This window comes from Rousettus aegyptiacus, unplaced genomic scaffold (assembly GCF_014176215.1).
Source record: "Rousettus aegyptiacus isolate mRouAeg1 unplaced genomic scaffold, mRouAeg1.p scaffold_m13_p_4, whole genome shotgun sequence".
NCBI classification, from domain to species: Eukaryota; Metazoa; Chordata; class Mammalia; order Chiroptera; family Pteropodidae; genus Rousettus; species Rousettus aegyptiacus.
In genome coordinates, this window is record NW_023416307.1 from 103,598,274 (window position 1) to 103,618,303 (window position 20,030).

At 35.2% G+C, this 20,030-nt stretch overlaps 1 protein-coding gene across 3 annotated transcripts in view; it reads left to right on the top strand.

Annotated features, from left to right (window-relative positions):
* SUCLG2 (succinate-CoA ligase GDP-forming subunit beta) overlaps positions 1 to 20,030 on the top strand; it is a 243,752-nt gene that overhangs the window by 123,167 nt on the left and 100,555 nt on the right. For all 3 annotated transcript variants that reach the window (XM_016150231.2, XM_016150229.2, XM_016150232.2), the window contains 4 exons: positions 1,424 to 1,576; positions 3,514 to 3,603; positions 10,306 to 10,402; positions 18,940 to 19,101. In XM_016150231.2, coding sequence (XP_016005717.2) covers positions 1,424 to 1,576; positions 3,514 to 3,603; positions 10,306 to 10,402; positions 18,940 to 19,101 — 502 coding nt within the window. The remainder of the gene's footprint in view (positions 1 to 1,423; positions 1,577 to 3,513; positions 3,604 to 10,305; positions 10,403 to 18,939; positions 19,102 to 20,030) is intronic.

Genomic DNA, 20,030 nt, shown 5'->3' on the forward strand with positions numbered 1-20,030 from the left:
TAATGTATTTATCTGTAACTTTTTTGTGTGTGTGTGAAATCTATTATTGAACTAGTTTTAGGAAAATCAATGTAAGTTCTTGTATTATTTTCGCTTCTAGTACTGATTATTTATAGATGTTATTATTTTCTTTTCAAAATTATCCGACCCATCTTTTACCATTCTTTTTGGGAGTATAAATTGATGCAGCCTCTCTCTCCAGGGAAATTTGAGATTATCTACCAAATTTTAAATATGAAGAGTCTAAAACCTAGTCATTTTACTTCTAGGTACTTTATCTATAGGGATACTAAAACAAATGAGCGAAGATATATGTACAAAAATAATCACTGCAATAGCATTTTAGAAAAATTGAATCCATATAAATGTAGGGACATTGCTAAACAAATTTTGACATAAAATTACCATATAGTCACAATGAAGAAAGAGGACCTTGGAAAGATGTCTAATTTATAGTATTAAGATTAAACACACACACACACACACACACACACGAAGAAACAAAGACCTGCAAGTATGCATAATGTGCTTGCGCATGCAGGATCAATCCATTGCTATACTGCTTACAGATGTATAGAAAAAGACTAAAAAGTTAATAGTGATTTTCTTGCTAGGATTGCTGTGCAGAGTTGTTAAGGTTGTGTAGAGCCAAAAGAACACCCGGCTGAGGCAGTGAGTGCAGAGCACATCTTTCCATTCCATTTGCCATTTGCCCAGTCATGGTCCTGGCATGTGATCATATCCTCTTAGAGTAAGGGGCAACTTTTTTCGATTATCACAGAGGTTCCATATGGTCTCACGATCATGCTGACTAGTGTGGCCCAGGGGTCATATATGTGCAGCAGGGGGCTGCTTTCACTGTCTCATTTATATACTTTTGGTATCATTTGCATTCATTTTGAACAAGCAAAAAATGTTTGTAATTTCAAAGAAAGTATAAGTTGAAATAAAAATACAGTAATCCAAGAGGCAGAAGTATACAAACATATGAAGCATCAGACATACTGTAAAAAGAATCCTTCTTTGGCAACCAAACCTGGTTTTCCACCAGTGCAATTTGAGAAAAATCAGTGTCGTAATATATATATACTGTTAATGTCTCAAATTAAAATAACAGCTGCTTCCCTGGAGTTTTTCTTAAGTGTCAGGATTTCTCAAGGAACTAAAAAGAAGATTAAAGTGAGAAGGTTCCTTGAGGCAAACCAATACTTGTCACTTGAACAAGTTAACAGGATCAATTAAGGAGGTGAAAATGGGCATTGTGCACCATGGGAGCAGAACTCTCAAATCTCTGGAAGCAAACTCACTGGGTTTAAAGAGCCTGAAAATGAAGCTGTTTGATTTGTGTAGCAAGTTTGTATAGATTTCTAAATGGAGATTAGTTTGGTGCTGAATTAATTTGACTTTACTACTAATGTGGTAGGTGATGGTTGCTGAAGCCTTGGACATATCCAGAGAAACCTACTTTGCGATTCTGATGGACCGGTCCTACAATGGCCCCGTGCTGGTGGGCAGCCCCCAAGGGGGCATTGACATTGAAGAGGTGGCAGCTTCAAATCCAGAACTTATTTTTAAGGTATGTTTAGATTCCCGGCTATGCTTTGCTCATTGATTGCTTTTGTAGAAGCTGTTAAATATTTAATGTGGCGTCTAAGACTGGTAGCAGTATATCTCTTTCTGAGACTTAAGGCATGACGATATTGAGTTCTTTTTCTTACTGGGCATCCAGTTGAAAGTTGAGTAGAACCGAGGTATTCACTATTTAAGGTTTTTTCCTTTGCTTTTTCCTTCCCTCCCTTCCTTCTTTCCTCCTTCCTGCCTTTTCTTCCTCCCCCATTTCTTCCCATTCCACCTGCCCCAAGAATTAACCAGTGGAAGAGGACTGATATTTCCATTTCCTCTTGGTTACCTTTACCCATTTAACAGTATATATGATCTAGAAAACCTTTTCAAGGAGACCAGATGTGACTTAGAGACTACCTCGATGTCTCTCAACAATATTGATGTAGAGTAGAATCCTTCTAAAGCCCAGATTCTTCATTTCTTTCCACTCTTTAAATTAATTTCCTTTTATTGATATTAAGTTTCTACTCAAAGATATCTAAGGTCAAATCCTCACTAGCTAGCAAGTTTCTCAGTGTTTTTAAGCTTTGTTTTTTGAATAAGTAAAATGAAAATGGGGGTAATTGCTACCTCATAGAATTGTGAGGATTAAATGAGGTGATGTGTATAAAGTGCTTCTCAAGCTACCTCAGCTATAGGAAAAAAATATATAAGGTCTTATGAACTATAATTCCAATTTTTAATCCTAGGTCCTTAGCATGAAAAATTCAGATAAAAATTTTTCACAGAAATACTCATTATTTCATTTAAAACGTGATTTCGTTTTCCTTCAAAATATGGGAAATTTATTTCTTGAACCTCTTTGTGTAAAGTACTGATACTTTGGTTTAAAAAATCTTTTTACCAACTTTAAATATTTCAGTTAACTGCCTTGGAAGTTAAATTGAGACTTTACCTGCTGGTTTATGAACACAGGTGTTACCTTGCACTTCAAAAGTAGAGCTTTCCTTTTGTAAGCCAAAATGGAGTAAAGCAAAGAAGCTTTTACCTTAGGACACATCTTGCTAATGGATGCTCAGAATAAATTAAGGTAAAGCACAGGTGCTCACAGAGACAGTTCAGAGCTATGGCAGCTTGATGCTGAGATGCCAGTGTAGTTCCCAGGGAAGTTGCTTAGTGGGGCCACTCTCCCTGCCCAGGGTGTGTCCTGCCTCTGTAACGGCTCCCTGCAAAACAAATGCTCCATACTATTTTTACTTTTTGCCTTTTTTTTTTTTCTTGTAAGAGTGAAAATCCTCTTCAGGTTTTTTTTGGTTACAGAAAACAAGTAAAAGCAAAGTGCTGTTAAAGGAGGCTTTTAAAAGCAGGGATACCTGTAATACCTAGCCATTTTCAAAATTAACATGATTTAAAATAAGCAATTCCATTTGTTAAGAGAATGCGTAAAATTATGTACATATATGAACAGTGCTCAGTATCTAGGAGAAAAATGGCACTTTATAAAGCTAAAGTATTCATAATTATTATCATCAATAGAGTGTTTAAATCATAAGGTAATATTTAACCTATGTGACAAGCTTTAAACTTAACAGCAGTATTAGGCAGGAAAACCTTACCTTGGAAGCCTTCCAAAAGATGTCATAAAAATTTACTGACTAAATATTCGTCAGTGCCATCTGTATAGTAATTAAAAGTGAAAATTGGCATCCGATTGTTTTGTCAGCATGCCACTCTGAAGAATTATATAGTTTTTAGAAAGGCAGTTTTATAGATGGTCTGCTAATTAAAACATACCCTATAGGCATCTGCAGTAGCCGCATTCAGGGAACTCTGGAAATGTGCCACACTTTAATTAGTCATTTGCAACTAAATACGAAGCATTTTCTTTTGAGGCTGTAAGTCTTCTCACTTGACTGTCTGAATTTTGTTTATTTGATTCTTTTTTACCAGGAGCAAATTGACATAATTGAAGGGATAAAGGACAGTCAAGCTCAGCGGATGGCAGAAAATCTAGGCTTCCTTGGGCCTTTGAAAAATCAGGTACATAAACATTTGGAGGCCAGTGTGTCTGACTTGTTTTAGAAAACATTTGAAAACTTGCTTAATTGTCTCTAATGTTTTTGATTACCAGGAAACAAGATTATTAATTGTTTTATATTTTTTTCCTCCAGTTTGTTTATGATGAAGAAATTATTTTCCCAATGTTCCAAAAGAGAATATTTATCGCATGTGTGTGATGTGTATGTGTGTGCGTGTACGCACGCATGTATGTATGGTCTGCAGACACATTGTTATGTATGTTAGTCTCCATTTTTTCCATAGCATTATAGGACTGGCGAATGAATTGTAAGAGGCAGTGTAGTAGTTAGGAGCACAGGCTATCGAGTCAGACAGATCTGAATTTGAATCCTGTACTGCTACCCAGAGCATGTGTAATTCAGCCCATCTGAACATCAATTTCATTATCTGTAAGATGGGGATGATAAAATCCTAACTGAGTCGTTAGAATGAGGATTGAACACACTGATGTGTGAAAGTGCTTATTCAGTACTTTGCAGAGGTCAGTTATTATTATTAATTGTGCACATTACTTTGACTGATTGCTATTGTTTCATAGCTAATGGCCAGTTGAGTGATTATTAATGGGATGAAGGTGATATTTTATTAAAAACAGCTTAAAATATGCCAATTTAGTAATTATATCCATTGGTTTCAAAGGCAGAACAGCTGGCCTCCAAGTCATTAAGGAAGAGTCTGTCTTGAGCATCACAGTCCTGCATTGGTCTAGCCTGTGGAGCCTAATCATGTGTTTATATAGGCAAGCTTACTTGTCTCACAGCTAAGTCAGAAGAGCTTAGTGGCGATTGCTTTCCTCCTTCATTACTAAGGATCTGTGTGTATGTGTGTGTGCATGTGTGTCTGTGTGTGTGTTTGTTCCCCTAGGTCTCTGGATGGTTACAGAGCATTTCCTTTAATTTAGTTGGGCAGCATCCCTTCAACAACACAGTAGATTTTACTTTTCATCTTTACTTTTTCTTTTGATTGATTCTATTTCTAGAAGTTTAAGAGTAACAATAAGGCAAATCATAGACGGCAAAGCAGAATAAGACTTTAAAGTACATATATGTTTAAATTAAGAGAAGAGAGCACCTATTTGAAAATGGAAGGAAAGGACTTTTTAGAAAGTAAAAGAGTCAGGAGGTTAAAGGGAACAGAATCACCTGGGACTAAACCTCAGTAGAAGTTATAGAGTCGGGAGTCCAGGAAAAATTAGAAGAACTAATTGTCATTTCTGACAAAGAGATGCCAGGGGTAGTGATCTTTTGAAAGGAAGCTACTGGACAATTCCTAAATAAGGGCTATAGTGGTTGATTTTACCTCTTGAGATTGAGGCTACTAACTATATTATTTATTAAGAGACTTGTTGTGTAGGGGTGGTGGTCACCGAGAGCCACGCTCCCACATACTGGGTCACTGTGTTCTCTCTACCCTCTCCTACAGTCAGCTCCAGAATGTGTTCAGTAACCCTGTTTATGTTTTCCATATCCCTTTGCATATCTGTTTTTCTCTTGGGCATTTGTAGTCATCTCTGCTGGATACTAATTTGTACCATAGCAGGGACTTTTTCGATCTGTGTTGCCAGCAAAAAGCCTTACGTATACATGTATTAAGTGCCTAAGAAACAGCTGCTATATGCATGAATAAGTGAAACAACACATCTAGGATGTTTGCTTTGATGAGATTTCTCAGGAGTTAGCGATAGGTAGCTGTAAGTGGCAGGAGGATAAATCTGGAGTGGGCCAAATCTGCTGACCACATAGTTTGAAAGCTCAGTAGGTGAACGTAATAGAGAGTTCCAGGGAAGGCAATAATAGTATTACATATGTCATAAGACACCTCCCCACCCCCCAAATATGATTAGAGAAAATTAAGAGTTATTAAGAGTTATTTATAACTGTTAAATGGCTGAATCATGTTTTCCCAGTGCTTCAGACACTCTAAGTTTTAAGTGAGTCAGCTACGGAAGGAAGGCACGTTCTCAGAGGTCATTAATAGCTGACTGTCATTATATTTTTTTAGCTTAATGTATCAAGGAAAGGAAAGAAAATTTTTAATTCATATTTTTTTATCTTTTCATTACTGACTACATAAAAGGCTTTAAATCTTCATTTAAATCAGCAAAGTTGGAGTGAACATTGAGTGCGTGCTGCTTGCTCTGCTGGGCCCTGGGCAGCCGAGACGAAGTGTAATAACCGTTGTTCTGCAGGGACTCACCGAGCAGAGATCAGCCTACTGACAATGATTATAGGAAGAGAGAATGTGAAAGAGAGGGAGAGAGAGAAAGAGGGCGATCTTAGTTGCAGGTGTGTTAGAATTTGTTCATTTAGGGATACTGGTTATATTTGTATAGTAGAAAGTGGAATATATGACACAGACTACACTAGAGTTATAGATTTTGGAATCTCTGCTTTGTGATGCTTCCTCGAGCCATGGGGGGTTGGCGGAATGTTCAGAAAGCCAGTGGAGGAGACACCTAAGAAGAGAAGATATTTTAAATGATCATTAAGGTTATCCATTGCTGACCTTTTGATAAAGAAACAGTATCTTAGAGGTCCCTTAGATTCAATATGACTTGAAAGTTACTTAATTTTCATCTAGGATATGGTTTAGGCATTTAGAGATACTTCACTCATGAATGAACAATATATAAAACAATTATCTTATAAATTTAATATCTTTCCTGTGACTCATGCTTGTTGTCTCTAAAATGTGATGTAAGTTTTAACAAATGTAAATATCGTCTTGCATAAAAACTACCAAGTATGTGTTCCTGATGCAAATCTACTTTAGCAAGGATTCACTGAAAAGACTAAAGCCACAGGAGAGCTGAATATGACTAAAAATTCAATTTTGTAAAGAGTGTCTTAGTTATCATCTATACTATTAATTCCTGAACACATTGGCACCATAAATTGTCAACATGTGCCTCTAGAATTTAAGCTGATGAAATGATCCAACTGGCCAAGTTAATACCCGCTCACTAACACCTCTAGGAGTGGTTTGTACTTCTGGCTAGCTTTAAGAACCATATGGGAATGTTGATACTAGTTTCTGGAATGCAAGAAAAGTATTTAAAAATTTTTTAACCTGGTAAAACATTTTCGAAGATACTTGTAAATTGACAGAGTTTTAAGCATATGGCCTCAAGGATATTTGATTTTAGGCATTTTAATTTTTTAATTGCTTAACAAACAGCCTTAAAATAACATTGATTAGTGGCAAAAGGAAAGAAAAATTTTCTCTATAGTATGGTTATGAACTGAGGAAGTAGATAGCAGTAGCAAACTGGCTGATTATGAATTACTAAGCAGAGTAGTTTTTTTTTTTTGACTAATGTTTAATTTCTTTTAAAATTTGAACACATTTAGAAAGCAGGGGAGCTAATTTCAACTTGCCACAGGCCCTGCCATTTCCTATTATTACACCTGGTCAGACTGATGCATTGCCTACCCAGCCCTTATAGTCATTTAGTGTATAGCCTCTGGAATAAGGCACATTCTGTCTCCAAGCCAGGCCGGTTCTCCCTTGTAGATCTTAAAACACAGATCTAATCCTGCTCAAAATCTGACGTGTGCTGCACCGTGGATGAGCCTGAGGACATTGTGCTAAGTGAAATTAGCCTGTCAGAAAACGACAAGTAGGTATGATTCCGTTTAATTGAGGTATCTAGAATATTCAAATATACAGTGATAGAAAGTAGACTTGGGGAGGGAAGAAGGGAGAGTCCTTTCATGGGTATAGAGTTCCAGTTTTGCAGGATAGAAAAGTTCTGGAGCTTGGTTGCACAAAAATGTGAATATAATTGACACTATTGAACTGTACACTTAAAAATGATTGAGATAGTGAATTTTATGTTATGCATATTTTTTTAAAAGTTATAAGTAGTTGGGATAAGATCTTATATATTTATGCACCAAGAAGTTATTTCTATTATATAGTTTCTCTTTGTCATTAAGTTAGTCATTAATTCAACTAATATTTATTGTGTTAACTCCGTGCAGAGGCCGTATAAGTAATAGTAGGTGCCGTGGTGTCTAGGAATAGACATTATGCCTCTCTCATGCAGCTTGAATTGCAGCCTCAAATTGATGATCTAGAAAATCTCTGAAAGTACAAAAAAAAAATATTCAATAGTGTGTTACTTATCAGCTTTGCACTGTAGCTGAAAATCTTTTTGGATTAAAAAAATAAATACTAAATAAAAGAAATCTTAAAGAGTATTTGAAAAAATAACAGGAGGATTGTTTTAATACTCTCAGAGTGGGACCAGCCTTTTTGCAGTCTGACAAAAAGTCAGAAGCTATAAAAGAGGGACATTCTTATTATCAAATTCCCATGTGGCAGAAGTAACAAAAATATAGGCAAGAGATAAATGTTAAAAGAGAAAAGTATTTGCATTTGTTATGAGATGAAGAGCTAATTTTCCTCATCTAAAAACATCTCACAAAATAATAAGAAAAAGAATAAAGTATCAAAAGAAAAATGAACAAAAGTCATAGAAAAACAAATACAAATGTTTCTTCAGCTCATAGAATAATTCTGAAACATTCCTTAATAAGATCAAGTCAGAGCTATATATGAAATACCCATTTTTCACCTAACACACTGCAAAGATCCAGGTAGGTAATGATTGTGAGTTAGAACAACAGCCTCTATGATCCTAGTTTGTAGGAGGGGAGATTATTTACAGTTTCTACCAAGAGCAATTTATGATAATCTTTTATTATTAAAATGTCCACAGCTTTTTTGCTCCACTCCTGGAAATTTATCCTATAGATGTTTAATCACATGTATGATATACATACAAAGATAGGTAAGGCAACATTTGATAGAATGTCCAATTATTGGAAACCAAATGGTTATTATTAAAGACAGGTTAAATAATGAGTTACGATACATGCATATAACATGATGTGCAGCCATAAAAGAATAAGATTGCTTTATATGCACTGCTGATGAAGGCTCTTTAAAATCTATGAATGCATAGAACCAAATTTGTTTTTTTAAAAAATATGAATGAAGAATATGTATGCATAGTTACATATGTTTAGACTATCTCTCAGTGTAGCAACAACTAGTAAGATGACTGCTGCAGGAGTTGAGATGGGGAGCAATGAGTCCAGTTAAGGTTCAGAGAAAACCGTTTGTGTGCCTTGGGGACTTTGTATCATGTACATGTATTATCAAACCAAAAAAAAATTAATATTGAAAAATATTCAATCTTAACTCATTATGTATGTTTGTTTACTTATGTCCACTGGGTTTCAAATTAGAATTTCAGGAAGTTTATAACTACATATAAAATAAAGATAACATGAATTACATCTCCAGGATTCTTCAGTCAATACTGGAACAAAGAAACCATTCTCAGTATTTATACCAGAGAGACTTTATTCTAAGGAATTGGTTACATAGACACGTAGATGTGTGTAGAACTGAGACCTTTCAGAGTGGACAGAGAGGCAATGTAGAACTAAATAGCAACAGGCAATTGTGGCTAACTGCGTGACTGAGGAACAAGATAAGGCAGTGGTGTTCTGTATTGGGATACAGAAGGTAGAGCTCTGGTGGGCCTCTCTGGTGGGACCCAAAGTCAGAGGAGGACATGCTACACAAGGCAGAAAGAGAGGGGAAGAAATACCCCAGCTTTTGCCTTCCTCCCACCTCCTGTCTCCCACTGCTGCTTCCCTTTGGCTGAACTAAGCTGGAAGCAGCTGGCCCAAGAGCCTTGGAAACTCAGCCTGTAAGTGTCAGCTCCCTCATATACAGAGTAGAGATGGGATAAAGCTGTTTTGTTGGTAAAGGGAAAATCATGGCTGGGAAATGAGATGGAGCTGAGAATGAGACTGATAGCCAACATTCAGCCATGATTGCACAGTCTTGCTGTTCTGCATCACAGGCTCTGTACACCATAGGTACGAGGTTTCTAGGGTGGTGTCGTGCCTCATTTATGATGCCTTCCCCTAGCTCCAGTTCACACAGTGCCAGCATGTTATGATATAGGCAGTTAATAAATCTTGGTTGAAAAGAATGGATGAATGAGTAAACTTCAAACAGAGTAAGAAAAATGAAGTCAAGGCATCACATCCTGGAAACTCTGGATATTCTTGCTCTTTGTGGTTTATGGAACAAATTGTTTTCAGTTTGAAATATGCTGTTCAGTAACTTTACTGTTGAGGACTTCCATCTTCCTGTCTTGCAACAATTTCCATTAAATACTCAGTAATTGTTGTTTCACAGATTATAAGTTTGGATTGATGAATGTAATAACTGTTTTAGTTCAGCATAATTAGGAAAACCTAGTCATTATAAACTCTCAAAATCATATTTACGTTTTACTTAACTAGAAATCATTTGTATTAATGATTGTAGCTCATATCATGGCATAACTCAGCTAATAGGGACATGATAATTTACAAAGATTAACAACATTTTTAGGTTGTACTGAAAATATTTTGTTTTCTTAATAATGGTCTTTTCTGGTATCGAGAGGAAAGTTGAGCAATTCTTTCTAATGAATAGCAGTAGAAATTAAAATAATTATGCTTTTCTGTTTTTCCCTTCAGAAAACCTAACTGAAAATAAAGACATAACTTGTTATTTTTAAGGTTTCATTAATCCAGCAAAACAAATGTTTGTTTACTGCTTTGGTGTAATTTCATTTCACTTGATCACATTTAGGCTGCAGATCAAATTAAGAAGCTGTATAATCTCTTCCTGAAAATTGATGCTACTCAGGTGGAAGTGAACCCCTTTGGTGAAACTCCAGAAGGACAAGGTAAAAAAAAAAGCAAATAAGAGGAAACAAATGAATATAATTATTCACGTAAACTATAGATTAAATTGTACAAAAGACCATAGCTTTGCATTAATGTCTTTTAGCAATTTAATTTCTGCCATGGTTTCAAATGTCCCCATGATGCAGTTGAACATTTCAGCACTTGAGTTTGTTTGTAGGCAAATGCCAAGCCTCAGAGGAAGCTACTTATGTTTTGTTTCGAAACATCCATCTACCAGCATCCTCTTATTTTTCAAGGCCCGTCACTATGATAAAGATTTGAGTGGAAACGGGAGTCACTGCACTTGGGTGTAATGAATGTACTTGCTTTTATGGAATTGGAACTGCTTGAAACTTTTTAGTGTACTTAAATATGTATAAATTCACCTGTGTCCCCTGTTGGAGTTCCATCATCATGGTGAAGTTCTTAGTACCCTACTGTCCAACTCTTTTGTCTTACTTGATTACCAGCTTCTGCTTCAGGTGGGAGGAGGCAATTGTGTGGGGAAGGTTTTTTATATCCATCAGGTACTTGTAGACTATTTTATATCTGTTTTAACTGTTTTATATCTCAGAACCTGCTACTACTACACTTTGTCTTGCATATAGCAATTATTCAATAAGTTCTTATTAATTTGATTGAAAAAGCTTGTGTATATGCATGTGTTTGGGGGTAGGGGTGGGAGAACAGGTGGATAAGATAGTAATAACTGAAAGTAAGTTTGATGAACCTTATCTTTTTTGGTACATTTCACCCCTAATGTCTTACATGCTAGTCTTTTTGCCTAGAATGTTGTGGGAAGTCAGTAAAGGGGGATTTGCCATTAGATTGGTTAACGAGGTGAATCTGTTATGTGCAAATACAACCAAGTTGTAGACCAAATTGGATGATTCACTGTTTTAGAGAGGCACCACTGTTCAAATTATGAATCTGCCATGTTCTCGCTACAGACCTGGGCTAAGTCTTCTGATTCGTTTTTGCTTTTGTTTTTGTTTTAATACAAAAGGGTGATAAATATGATATCTGTCTTGTAGGGTAGTTGTCAAAATGAGGGGACTGGTGTTTGTGTAAGCATCCAGTGTCAGACACAAAATAGGCTAGCTAGTCCTTGACATTCGTAATATGTAGTTCCTCTTCTCAGGTAGAACAACAGTATTCCAGGAAAGATATGGATTTCATCTTTTTGTCTATTTTGTTGTTATTGCTATTGTTTTAAATATTTCATATTAGGATAGAAAAAGAGCTCATGTTTAGGAAGCCATTAAAAATAATATATTTCATGGTTTACACAAGTGACTACCAGATAAAAAATCTGTGGTAGATCATTCATAAACAAGCCACCTTATTCATAAATACTTTTAAAATTTCATCTGTCTGTGAAATCATCTCCTATAGTGAGGAAGGGAAGGGGAAGAAAACTTTTTAAACTCTTATACCAGCCTCTATGATAAACTTTTACATATTTTTTTATTACTTACATTTTCTTTTTTATTACAGCACCCTTGCGAAGTTAGGAGTTATCTCCATTTTACAGATTTTGAAAAATTAATGTGACTACTCTATGAGCAGCTAGATTTGAACTGGAGCTGGGATTTGAACCCATGTCTTTCTCATTACAGTATGTGTGTTGATTCTGATATGCCAGGCTGAGTAATAGTAACCTGCCCTTTTTTCTACTTTTTCCTTCTTAAAGTATTAATTTACTTTTACCCGAGTGATCTAAAAGTAGCTTTTAGTTTGCAATTATCAATCAACATTTATTCTGCATTGAGTAACTGATAATTAAATCCAAGGAATGAAAGAGAAAGAAGTTCAATATAAGTTCTTACAAGCTTTTTAAACTAGTATGCACAAGCAACCTAGTTATTTCATATTCAAAAAAATGGAAATTCAGTCATGGAGTGGGATAAAAATCAGGCTTTACTACTATTTTCATTCAATCTTTTGGGAAGCTGACAGACACAGATTGTGGTCTGACAGCAGAGACTAGGGATATGAGAACCTTTTCTAAAAGGGTGTTTGTAAAACTTATGAAATCCAAAGATTTCTTTTTAATTATTAAGAGAAAAAAAATTCTGTAGCTTTTTTGAAGGAATCATCATAAAATATATTCCATGTATACAGTTCATTAAAACATATCTTATGTGATATTTTTAAGAACAAAATTATCTTTAGCTATTAATTTGTTCATTGTACCATAAAAGTTCAGCTGTTGAATTATAATAACAATTAAATGAGTGTGTTGGTTTATAACTCTAATGAGCAGTAGTCAAATTAAACCCAATTAGGAAACAGTGATTAATGACCAAATGTACAAATTGATCTTCATCATTGTCACGATCCCCTAAGCAATTCTTTATTTAGGAGCTGTAAAAGCAGTCATTTATATCTTAGCAATATTGATAATCTTAATATTTAATTTTTTCACTTATATCAGTAATAACAGAATATGTAACCTTTTACATTAAAACTTTGATTTAACAATTACTCTTTTAATTTAGAAGTTTAAGGAGCTTGTCATCACACCAAACATTTTTACTTCAAACTTATTGTAAGGTCTCTTTGTAAGAGAATTTCTTCAGTTTTCCATTGCTTGTTGAAGAACATATTTTAAAACATATTTTAAAAATCCAGGTGATTGATGATATCTTTGTACAACAGATGATAACTGGATTGAATGAAGAGCAATGGCTTTGATAACATCTATACTGTGAGGTCACCCATGGGAAATTTTTGATGTGGAGAAAAACTGCAGTTTAAGAACTATTTTTTCCAATATCATTAATAATGTTTCAAAGACTATAATTTGACAATACTGACTATAATGTAGTTTAGTGACTATTGGGATTATAATGGTTATTAGTGATGGAAACCAACATGAGCCTAGTTTTTGTTAAAAAGGCCACTGTTAGGTGAGGGAGACTTATTTTACCCATGTAACAGGGGAGTCTAAAGAGTAGACTGGCTTGAAACATGAAGGGAATCAGGGATTCTTGGGTCTTCAAGCCCTCCCTGCCTCTGGAAGCAGCAAATATGACTCCTAGTTCTCATCACTCTCCTCCAGCAACCATAGCAGTCTTTTCAAATGATTGGTCCTGCTTGAGTCACATGTTTATACTTAGACCAGTCACTGAGCTGGAATTATATGGTATAAGAGAAAGACAGTTTCTTAATAGAAAAAGAGACACTGAATTAAAATATATCTACTAGAATGAGCCGAACTTTCATTGAAATGAAACTGTTAATTAGTCAAAGAAAAATTCACTATTTTCCATGCTTGTCCAATTGCATTGCCAGAATTAATTCATTAAAACTGTGACCAAGTTAGATGGATGGTTTTCTTTATCATTATTTATCTACTTATACATTCATTCATTCATTCATTCATTTTGAAAGCCACCGTGATGGTTCACATTTTATTTCATTTCTTCCACTGTCAGCCAGATCTTTGTGCATGCACACAGACTCCTTTTTTGGTGTCTTTAAAATATTGTTTCTCAATGGGGAGGATGGACATTTTGCCTCCCCAGAGGATGTTTGCAATGTCTGAAGACATTTTTTTATTGAGATATAATTGACATATAACATTATGTTAGTTTCAGGTATATAGCATAATGATTCAATATGATCACCACGGTGAGTCTAGTTAACACCCATTTTGTTTGTCACAACTTGAGGTTCAGGATGCTACTTGTTTCTAATGGATAGAGGCTAGGGATGCTGCTAAACATCCTACAGTGCACAACACAGCACCTGCTTTCCCCCACTATGTCAGTAGTCCCGAGATTAAGAATTCCTGTTCTCAGGCATCTTCATCAGTTGGAGCACAAATCAATTAACTGAGCTAAAGAAATGAAACCCAATCTAAAACAGTGAGTATCTCACCAGTATTCCATGAGAATTAAGGCTGGATCAAAGTTAACTGGCACATCAAATCCCTTTCTTGCTTCAGATTAATTTCCCTAAATAACCATCCTGTTGCTTTGTGTTAGCAAGTGCCCATGTTGTTGTTGGGTGTTTCTCTCTGTTTCTATCTTTATGCACAAGACTCTATTTTCAAGAATACTTTCAGTTCCCCCTCTCCATCACCGAATCTACCTCCCTCTTTGTATCTATTTTCTCTTTTCACAGCAACTAAAGGAAAGTTCTAAAAAGTATACAACTCTTAGAACACCAATATTTAATGGAAAGTGGGACTAATTTGAAAGTATCAGCATTTTAAGGCCACCTTGGCAAAGCACATTTCAATAGCACGTTATGGTTATTTATCACAAATCAAATGCAATACATTGCTTGAAGACAGATTATTTTTCAAACTAATTATGACAATCTTACTTCTTGCTGTTTTTATATTTCTTTTATTTGTGAGTCTGCCCTCTGAAATGTATTTTTCTTTTGTTTAATTCTGTGGCACATTCTTCTGTTAAAACTCTAGGGTCAGAGGCTGCTAACTGCCAGTCATGTTCTTCATGGAAGCTGTTGAATTAGTGGTTCACAGAATCTCACACCACTGAACAAAACAAAAACACCCTGTGAATATAAGTACCACAGCTTTCTTTGATATTTGTTCAGAAGGAAAATTCATTTGTATAATCTATCAAGCATGTAACAATGTGCTTTTGATGGTGAAAATTGTTTTATAAATATTAATAGGCATGTTTTTTCACCCATTTTGTACACAGAATGGCCTTTGTTCAAGTTGAGTTTTCTAAAGAATTGAGGTTTCATTAATGTGACATTGAAAATTTCAATGTCTGAACCAAGCTCAGCACCTCCAAAAATACATTTTACCATAGTTTGTTGTTTTATTAAATGTAAAAGCTAAGGTTTGAGCAAGCAAGTTTATTTTATTGCCCTGCTGTTGACATGGACATCAATCAATTTTTTAACACACCAGCTATAAAAGTATACTTGGAGGGGACTTACAGGGGGAAGTAAACATATGAGTCAATCAATATTCAGGGATTAATCTACTCCTTTTGTGCAAGCTGCAAGTTTTTGTTTATTTTGTTTATTATACTCTTTTTTTTTTCAAACTAGTAGAATGCACTTTTCGAAGTTTCTCCTTCACTTTAATTAATGTGATACCTGAAGCTATTCTATACAAATGTGACAAGAACTATGACTTATCCAGGATTGGCAACCTTTTTCTGTAAAGGACCATATAGTCTGTATTGCAACTACTTCTCTCTGCTGTGGGACTGTCTTGGGACATCAACTATAGAAATACATAAACAAATAGATGTGGCTGCATTCCAGTAAAACCATATTAACAGAAATAGTGAGCTGATTGGAGAGACATACTTTGCCACCTTCTTATTTTGATTCTCATTTGGAGCTGTTTTATACCAAGTTTTACGTAAGACTTAGGTCTTACATAAAGGTGTGGCATTGATTTGAGGGCCAACAAAGGCATGGCTTTCACCCTCAGATTTTAGGCAAAAATTTCCTTCTCTATCAATTACAGAGCCTGAAATGTCAATCATTAAAATCCTTCATGTGAGAAAATTTTTAGGTATTCTCAATTTAGGTAACCTAGACAGATGTAAACTCCAGTAATCACTAGTTTAGATTCATTCTAAACAGAAGTCTAGGATTTTGAGGGAATGGAACAAAGTACAGGTCATTTTTGTGAGAGGAACAGAGGAGAATCATGTAGCCTGAGATGCAGCAGTGGGAAGCTCTGCGTATAAAAAAGCACTGTGTACGTAGAGGATGACAGTGGTAATGTTAATAACCAGTGAGTACCAATTGTCTGTGAAGCTAAGTGCTTGGCATACATTCTCTCCTTCCAGCAACACCATACAGCAGAAAATACTCTGCTCACCATTTTATAGACAAGGCCACTGGCCTGAAGAGAGGCGATTGGCTACCTGGCTAGGAAGTGCCACAATTCTAATTCATACCTGCGTGTTGTGTTTTTGATGCTGGGGTATATTAAATGATAAAGTTCAAAGAAAAATTTCCAGATGATACAACATTATAAACTGAGATAGTAAGGCAGGAAAGCACTTTGTATCTTTAGTACTACTTTCAAAATAGTAAGCAAGTGAAACTAATATGTGTCTAAGACAGTCCATGTACCTCCTTATTCCTGCCTCCTGCCACCCTCCAAAATGATTTAGACTTTGAGGATGATAATTCAGTTTTGGATTTCCTTTCTTAACTCCTAAATCCTCTTAACTTACTTCCTATTTATGTAGTGTTTTTAACTTCTCAAAGCCCTCGGACATACATGTATTGACCTGGGTATGTCATATACTTTTCTCTACAAAGAGAGAACAATTGGCAATTGACAAGGGACCACTATAGATACACCTTTTATCCCAGAAGTATGATACTTATAGATACATCTTTATTCCTCCCTATAGATACCTTTTTATCGCATAGAAACCATCTTCAAGCTCCGGTTAAACTCTAAAGTTCTCCGAAGGTGGCCCCCAAATAGTGAACTCATTTCCGTACTTGGTATATACATCACATTACAGGAAGAAGCATCTTTTGAAAATCTGGCTTTGCACGCATTTAGTTGGAACTGCCTTCTGAATTTTGCATGCATATCCATTAATTATGTTGTCTCAAGTAGCTTATAACTGTAGTCTTTGTAAGAGGCAAAGATCAGCCTGGACCTATTTTGATTTACTAGTTTATTGATCTTGACCAAGAATTCTTTTATTTGAAACTCTTCACTTAGGAACTCAATTTGATAGTCTTTGCCCGTTCATTTCAAAGGTGTCAGTTATAAGTAGTGTTGGCAATGAATAATGGAGGAGCTACAGTTAGTAACTGATTAATTAAAATGTATATGTAAACCCAATGGAAAGCCAAGAATGAAGTTGTTTTTTTTTATTGATTATTATACTGGTTATTAACTACTGAGAAAATGACATTATAGCAAGCAGAGAACATTAGCTAATTCCTTTGGTAATTGTAGGATCCTATCATTAAGATTTCAGTATTCTGGAAAGTAATTACTCATTTATTCCATATATTCAAGTGTGTGGGTAAAGTGGTTAGACATTTTGTGGCAAGACTAAGGACTCAGGCAGATATTAACTTCCATGTAAGATTCTCCCTTGTCAGTCAGTGCTACTTTAAGTAATTCGTGGTTTAGACTTTTATTTATGCTGAGTATTCTTATATCCTAGTTCTGCACAGATCTGTATCAAAGTGCTTAGTTATAATGGTAGAGAGGTCCTTGGGAAAAACCTCTACCTAAGGTCTTTAACCCCTGGATATTATAAAGTAACAATATTTTCTTTTAATAGAAAGCAAATGGTATTAACAGGCTATAGTCATTGCTTTTGAGTGAAATTCCTGGGTGTTTGTTTCCTTTTTAAGAATTAGGTGCCTCTCTGTAATGCTAGAGGAGAATGGGTAACATTTCGAAATTCTTGATCAAAGATCCCCGCCTATCATTATCCCACATAAAGTAAAAGAAGGTTATGCTGGAATGTCATCATAGATAACTAATTTCCACCACAAGGGATGTAAACGAGAGGGATCAGATCCCAGAACCAGCACGCCGCTTCACCACGTTGCACTCTCTCCTTGATTGTACATATAGAAGATTTCCTGTAAATCAAGGATAGCAAAGCTCTCTGTAGACCATTCTCATCACCGAGTTTCACTATGTCCAAGGCTTTTGGCCGCTGAGAGAGTTGAAAAATTTATACCAGCACCAGATTGTAGAGACAGTAGTGCTGATAGTGACTGGCAACCTTCCATTGTATCTGACCAGTCTTGGTCTTTTAGTGTTTTATAACTCAAATTAAAGGAGTCATATCATAACCACATAAAGATAATGGTTTCTGTTTTAGCAGACCCCAAAGTAAGTATATCAGCAGTCTGGGGAGTGTTATTTCCATTTTCCAAATAAGAAAACTGAGGCCCAGAGAGGAAATTGGTTGGTTGGTTGGTTGGTTATTCATTCATTCATTCATTCATTCATCCATTCATTCATTTATATCAAGGTTACAGTTAGTTAAAGATCAAATAAAAAACTATTGATTCTGACCCAGTGTTCTTTCTACTATATCTTTTAGAAATATTAGTGGGGATACTGATTAAATAAAAATTTCAAGAAAGACAAAGGACGACAGCAGGATTAATCATCATTATTTAGTCTCTTTGTATGGAAGGGAAACGTGATGAACAGTAGTTAAATACTAAAAATTAGAAATATAATAAGAATAGCTAATCAAAGCTGTGTGTATCTAATGGCAATCTGTACCTTTTAATGGGTGATGACTTAAATTGTTATTTTATTGAAAAGAGACAAACATATAAATTACTATGCTCTCTATTACAATGTAAGACCTTGAGAACAGGTGCCATGTCATATTTGTCTTTGTAGGTCTAAAGTTTAAATTAAGGTTAGGAAAGCCATAACAGCTTCTGCTGCCTGTGTCATAAGGTAGAATGACAGTATCATACCTTTCATACCTTTTTTTTTTCTTGTGCCTCCTCTCCTGGAGAACTTAATTTGTAGATCCTTAAAAGATATTCATGTACATTCCTTTTTCATTTTATTTAGTTGTCTGTTTTGATGCCAAGATAAACTTTGATGACAACGCAGAATTCCGACAAAAGGATATATTTGCTATGGATGACAAGTCAGAAAATGAGCCCATTGAAAATGAAGCTGCCAGATATGATCTAAAATACATAGGACTAGATGGGAACATTGCCTGCTTTGGTAAGAATTCAGTTACATCAAAAGAATGGTTTATGGAGTTTCGCAGCATAGGAACCCCTGATTTCTGAAATATTATTTCCCATTAGCAAGTAAATATAAGGGATTTTTGTACCGCAAAAGTCTTAGGAAACAATTCAGACTTTCTTCTCAAAGTTCAGTTTGGTTAACAGTCACTGGTTTAAAGCAAGGTTTCTCAACTCTGGCACTATTGACATTTTAGGTGGGATAATTCTTTGCTGTAGGTATACATTGTAAGGTATTTGGCAGTAACCCTGGCTCTTACCAGTAGCGCCTCCCACTTGTGACAACAAAAATGTCTCCAAACGTTGCCGAATATCTTCTGATAGGCAAAATCACCCAGTTGAGACTACTATTTTAATGCATCTCAGATAAAATTACTTTCTCAAAGGAAGTAGAAGAGAACATAGAGTTTAATCATTACGTTCAAATTGCCGCTTCTGTGATAACCAAATGATAAAATTTTTAATCCATTATGCCAGTTTATTAATAGAACAATAGCTTTTATTATACTCATCTAAATATGTGAAAATTTTATTCGGATTATTCAGCTGAGACAAGAATAGATCTATAGAGGCAATACAACTTTTGTTATTGTCCACAGCTTATAGTACTAAGATTTATGTACTTCTTCATTTCTGATGAAACCAATTCATTGCACTGAAAACTGAGGTCTTACTCTTAATGGAATTAAAATAAAAAAGATTTGTAGCTCATTAAACAAACATTATCATTATATTTATAACTGAAAAGGCCTCATCCAATAATCCGTTGTTTAATACAATAGAAAATGACATCCAATTACAGGTGATATCAAAAGCTCTTGCTTTGTATTAGAGCAATAACTATAATGTACCAGATCATTCACAGTATTTTGATAGGCTAATACACTACCAATATTTGTAGATATT